At 41.2% G+C, this 6,000-nt stretch overlaps 1 protein-coding gene across 1 annotated transcript; it reads left to right on the top strand.

Annotated features, from left to right (window-relative positions):
* Positions 1 to 782: 782 nt before the first annotated feature.
* On the top strand, positions 783 to 4,230 carry coq7 (coenzyme Q7 homolog, ubiquinone (yeast)). The gene is made up of 6 exons (XM_035638197.2): positions 783 to 956; positions 1,356 to 1,534; positions 2,017 to 2,131; positions 2,420 to 2,559; positions 3,210 to 3,278; positions 3,957 to 4,230. The coding sequence occupies exons 1-6, from the start codon at positions 872 to 874 to the stop codon at positions 4,032 to 4,034; spliced, it is 666 nt and encodes a 221-aa protein (XP_035494090.1). The 5' UTR covers positions 783 to 871; the 3' UTR covers positions 4,035 to 4,230.
* The last annotated feature ends 1,770 nt before the right edge of the window (positions 4,231 to 6,000 follow it).

The raw sequence follows: 6,000 nt of genomic DNA, 5'->3' as shown, positions 1-6,000 counted from the left end.
CCTGTCCAGGATGCTGTGGTAGACTCAGGATGACCCTGTGACGGTCCACTGTAATATGCAGCAATAGATACCAGATGGATGATTTCACAACAAATCTCCTGAGAAGAAACCCACCAATGTTGATGTGAGCTACAACTAGTAAACAAGGCTAAAATGTGAAATGTATCCCAATTTATTTATCGTTCCAATAACTTTTGAAATACGTCTCCTAATGAGTTGGTGCCTTTTTTTTGAACACCAGTTTAATCCTTTCTCCCTGCAGCCAAAATGAAATGCAGTTGCCTTCATGCTGAATATTTTATCCCTACCAACATATCGTTGTCCTGTTAATTTCTACTGACTAACATTAAATTGTTCCATTTATTTGTGAATTATCTTTTTAAGACAAACATCTATATGGTACTGCCATCTAGGGACAAAGCCCGGATCTGCAGGCTGAAAACCAGGGTCCAGTTTGAAAGAAGTCATGGTGATTTTATAAGAATATACATATTTATCCATAGCATCTATTTGTTCACAGGCCCACCAAATTGCAGGTAACATAAAATATATGTAAATAATAATAATAATAATAAAGAGTCAGAGATTGTTTAATATTTAATATAAATCAATTTCAAAATTGATAGAAATGTTCAGGATTGGCCGACACATCAGACATATTTCAACCTATATATAAATAACAAGAGACTTTCATATGTAACACATTGGTCTTGATATACATAAAGTATATGCATTATTTGGATGAGCAAAGCGACGCCGTTGTGTAAGTCGTTACGCGCTGACGTCATCCCCGTGCGCCACGTCCACCTCCTGACATTCAAATGACAGTTTTCTCTGCCAACGCGAGTAGTTGAAGAATAAACCGCCCGCCATGCAAAGAGCCGCGCACACAGCTCCGCGCGCGTGGTCTCAGATCGTCGGTCCGGCGACGACCCGCCAGTGTTTAAAATGCAGAGGTAAGCCGAGCAGCGGGCTCGGGATTTGACTCGAGAGGCGACAGCTAAGTGCTAAGGTGCTAAAATGCTAAAAACAGCTAAGGCGCTAAAATGCTAAAAACTGTGTGTGTGTGTGTGTGTGTGTGTGTGTGTGTGTGTGTGTGTGTGTGTGTGTGTGTGTGTGTGTGTGTGTACGGTCTTGTCGCCGTTATTACTGTAAGAGAGTCACGGCTCAAAGTGTAGCAGGAGCTTTGTGGACATCACAGACCTGTTGGCGAAGTGACAACGTCAGACAGCTGCTAGCCAAGACCAAACTCTAGCGCCCTGAGGTTTCGCGAGTGAAGGAACCCGAACGTTGTCTGTTGTCTAGCTAACGTCAGCACTAACGTCACGTTTCTCCCTTCGCCGCGGCGGTGACAGCGTCCCTGCGGCCGAGCACGCGCGCTTACGGCGTGCTCCCGCCGCCGCGCGACGGCGAGGAGAAGGACATGCTGGACCGAATACTGCGCGTGGACCATGCGGGTGAATACGGCGCCAACCGCATCTACGCCGGCCAGATGGCGGTGTTGGGTCGATCCAGAGTCGGACCTCTCATACAGGTGTGGGGACAGTGCGACACGCAGCTTTAGAAGTAGGACGATCACAGTGTGCTGCTTTATTTGAACAGTTCACATTGTGCTGAGAATCAATGAGAAAAGGTTGTGTTAGGAGTACACACAATATTTTCACTTTAAAAAATCAGGGAGTGTCTCATGTGCAAAGGGCGTTGGATCAGGAGCAAGTGGACCCAGGTGTAGATTCTTTCAAGAATCAACATAAATATGACCTGGATGAATAAGAATCATTGTTGGACTTAAAGCTACAGTGTGTAATATTTAGAAGAACGTACTCACAGAAATTTAATATATTGTCCATAATTGTGTGATCATATATGTAAAATCACCTGCAACAAAGAATCAATGTTTTTTCGTCAACTTTGAATGAGTTCAATTAAAATTGAAAGTAACAAGTGCACAGGCTGTGTGTTCACTCAGCTTGATTGTAATGGCAACGGGCCTCGTGCACGTTTGTTTTCCTTTAGGAAATGTGGGATCAAGAAAAGAAGCACCTCGAGAAATTCAACGAAATTCTCGCTGAGAACAGAGTTCGGCCTACAGCACTGTTACCCCTCTGGAATATCGCTGGATTTGCATTAGGTTGGTGCCGTGCATGAGCAGACAGCAGTTTGTAAAATAATAAGATAACTGGCTCTGGAGAGACACTACGCCAATAGAATGTATTTGTAACCGTTTAAAAGTGGTTCCTTTGCTTGCATCCTGATGGTTAAAGATTTGCTTTTTGTAAAGAGAAAGATTTTGGAACATGATGTAAGAACCAATGGGTGTAAACAAATTATTGTAGGTTTCTGAGCTTAAAACTTATTTTACTAGTTTGTCTGTTTTCATGTTTTATTGATTTAAATTTTTATTTCCAACCTCCACTAGGGGCATCCAGTGCACTGCTGGGAAAAGAGGGGGCCATGGCCTGCACTGTGGCAGTGGAGGAGAGTATCTCAGAGCACTACAACAGCCAGATAAGAGCTTTGATGGAAAAGGACCCAGAGAGATACATTGAACTTTTAAATGTGAGTCAGCAACTATGTACTGAATATATCTATTAAGCAGTGGGGGGGGGGTTGCAGCAATAGCAATCAAACACAGCTCTGCTACAGTGTGAAGAGAGTGAACAGGAATAGGTGAGACTGTTTATAACAATAAAATATTACTGTTGCATGAATTACACATCTACCTTGTTTCCTGCAAATCCCTTGTCAGTGTGAGGGCAATTTCACTCGAGTGTGGAAGTGGTGCACTCCACCGCTACTTGAGGAAGCTATTACATAGAGTGGTAATCACCAGAAAGTAAAAAAGGAAGAAAACGGGAAAAAGTCTCAAGTGGGGTATGTGATTGCTCAAAGGTTATTCCAGCAGTGTTTTCAAAGAGTGTAGAAGAATGGGTATGAATCTGCAACTGCATTGTTCCAGAATTAGGGTGCAATCAAAGATTGTAACAGTAAAAATGAATGTAGAAGAACACTTTTCTCTCTCAGGGAATGTAAAAAATGAAATCGTCAAAAGGATTGCTCAGTGATTGTGAGATTTTTCCCACAACACTCTGGATATTTTCCAGATGGGTCAAACCAGAACCCAGTGCATACAATGGGTCTCTGCTCGAGTTACTGTATAGTTGAACGAGTTCACTTCTCTAATGAATGTCCTGGTGTTACTTTGAAAGGTTATAAAGGAATTCAGAGACGATGAAATGGAACATCATGACACAGGACTGGCGCACGATGCTGAAACTGTGAGTATATTTTATAATGTTGGTTAGTTAATAATATTTGCGTGAGTTAAAAATACTGAGTATGAAGGAAATGATGAAAAAAAAGACCCTGAATGAACTCAAATGCATCCTCAATTGCGTCTTGAGATCCGATCACACAACGGAGGTTGTCTGGGACGCGTGTTGTAATTTTTTTTAGCTGTGTGAATGCAAACGTGCCCCGAGCCACATTTGAATGATGGCTTACTCCGCTGATGGCTTCTGATCCGCTACAGTTTTACAATGAATCAACACTGAGTGCTCATATGATTTGTTTGTGGCCAAAGAGACATTATCAACACTGACCACCACGTAATGATCTCCATTTTTTGTTGACTGGTCAAGCTGCGCGCATTTATCCGCTCAGTCTTTCTTGAATCTGTTCTCTCATTCTCTCTCGCTCGCGCCAAAACAGACATGCATACTTACACACCGACTGACACACAAACACATGGACGATGGACACATCAATACCAGGTCTGAGCAGGGGCCTAACTTTCACCGCACAGTCCACACCAATAGCTAATAAAAATGCCTAATAGTGTCAAACTATATGAAAATATTAAGTACAATTCTGTCCTTGCAGTTTTTACCGAATGTCATGTAAACCACTGTGATCTCAATATGTTTTATCTGGTTTTTTTTGTTTTTCTATTTCAGCTACCTGGATACTGGCTACTAAAAAATGCAATACAGCTCGGCTGCAGAGCTGCTATATATGTATCACAACGTGTCTAATTGTCTCTCAAATGTTTGTTTTGGTATCTTGACTCAAGTCATTGTAAATGAGTTGTACTTTTGCCAGATTAAGAGAATTGTATACAAACATTCAGTTATGTACATGAACCGAAATTGTTTTGCTTTGTACAATATATAATTCTGAATGACGAAGATGACCCTCCCTGATTTAAATTACTATAAATTTCTATGCTGATTTGTGAGTGTAAATGTTTCATTTTTTTAAAGTGACGTTGACGAAAAAAAGAACTGCTTTTGAACTCAGATGACATGGGTGTACAGAATTTATAATCCTTTTACTGTACACAACAGCTTTGTAATGCCTTTATTTTGTCTTAAGATATTTCATAGTAGATGGATAGTTTTGTGCCTGCAAAGACAATGTGCACTTGAACAAAAAGATAAATACTCGCATGAAAAGAACATATTGATACCAGTGCAGTCGTGCCATCGTACCCTTCAACAAACTCTCCAGTTTCACATGTAGTAGTTCATATATCACGCTGAGCAATGACTTGTCATCCTGGCCTAACTGCTAAGCACTCTCACACAGCTGTTCTGGGTACATTAGGTCACCGAGAAAGAAGGACTGACAAGGGGCTTGTCCAGGGGCCCCTCATCTATTAGGCCTTTCAGCAGGTTGAGCAAAGTGTTCATTCCCCCTCCTAGTCAGTATTAGTTTGTCCTCCGTGTACATTGCGTACTGACCCAGGCCTTTTCACCCATGCTTGAGACTTTTCAAGCACTGGGGACATGGCAGTGTAGTGTAGTGAGCCGATAGGACTCAAATGCAATCCTTCAATGGTAATTTGTCTATCGGTTCTAGGAGGCAGTAATGGGGTTTACATGCCTAGTTTAAGTGCCTATAATTAAAATGAAAGAGAAAAAGAACAACAGATAGAGCCTTAAGATTATGTAGCAGGATGTTATGTCACCATGAACCGGCAGACAATCTTCCATCTACGAGTCTCTCGAACTCGAGATGGACGGGAGACCTTTCTTCTCAAAGAAATCGGAGGAAGTTAAATTGTTAAATGACATGCTAGTTTGTCTGAAAGATCCTCCATAAAAAGAGGTTTAGCTCTGTGATTTAAATTTAATGACAACACGTGAGGGCTACATGTGACCTTGAGTTACATTTTTCCAGTTTTGTTTCATGAGCCAGAATGTCATATCATTTAAATTAAAACAACCCATTACGATATTATATCTGATGCCGAAATGCCATTAAGTCTCTTGTTCCAGCCAAGTTGCAGCCCACCGTGACGTCATCACTCATTGGTTTGTGAACTGCCATCCTGTTTTTTTGAAACCAGAGGTAACCATATTTGGAGGACGGGGGGTGGGTTTCATCCACTACACGTCCATCTACACCTGCGAACTGCATCTATTGGACGATACTAACTGTCAATCACACTGTCTCCATGCCTCCCAATGCATACGGTGGTTTATTATTTTACACTAAATTAGACATAATAGTTCACAAATTTACAAAATGAACATCATGCTGTATTGGAAAAGATTTTGAAACCATAAACTCCTCGAGAAAATTTTTACTGACGCCATAAATCAAGTGAGATGTTGAGTCATTTTCTAATAGACTTTTATCGCAACAAACCTCTTTTTGCGACCTATTGCGTCGCCCTCTGCTGGTCATTTCAGAGAATACAGGTTTCAGGCACTTCCACATTGGCTTCACTTTACAGACCAGCTGACTACATCCATTTTTATGTTCAGTCTATGGTTCCAACCTCACAGTTGTGTCAATAAGTTGCTTTTATTCTCCATCCAGTGATAGTAAGATGAATATCCTAAATATTCAGACTGTTCTCACAAAACAAGAAATTTTAAGACACGTGCTTGGGTGTTAGGAGTTTGTAATGAGCAAATCGTTATTTGCAGCACCGCATGAAACGCTTTCGTGACCTCTCGTTGTTGTTTCTCCACTCCAATTTATTCAGGCCTT

This window comes from Scophthalmus maximus, chromosome 8 (genome assembly GCF_022379125.1).
Source record: "Scophthalmus maximus strain ysfricsl-2021 chromosome 8, ASM2237912v1, whole genome shotgun sequence".
Classification (NCBI taxonomy): domain Eukaryota; kingdom Metazoa; phylum Chordata; class Actinopteri; order Pleuronectiformes; family Scophthalmidae; genus Scophthalmus; species Scophthalmus maximus.
Note: the sequence above shows the minus strand (reverse complement) of the source record. Positions and strands in the feature narration are given on the sequence as shown.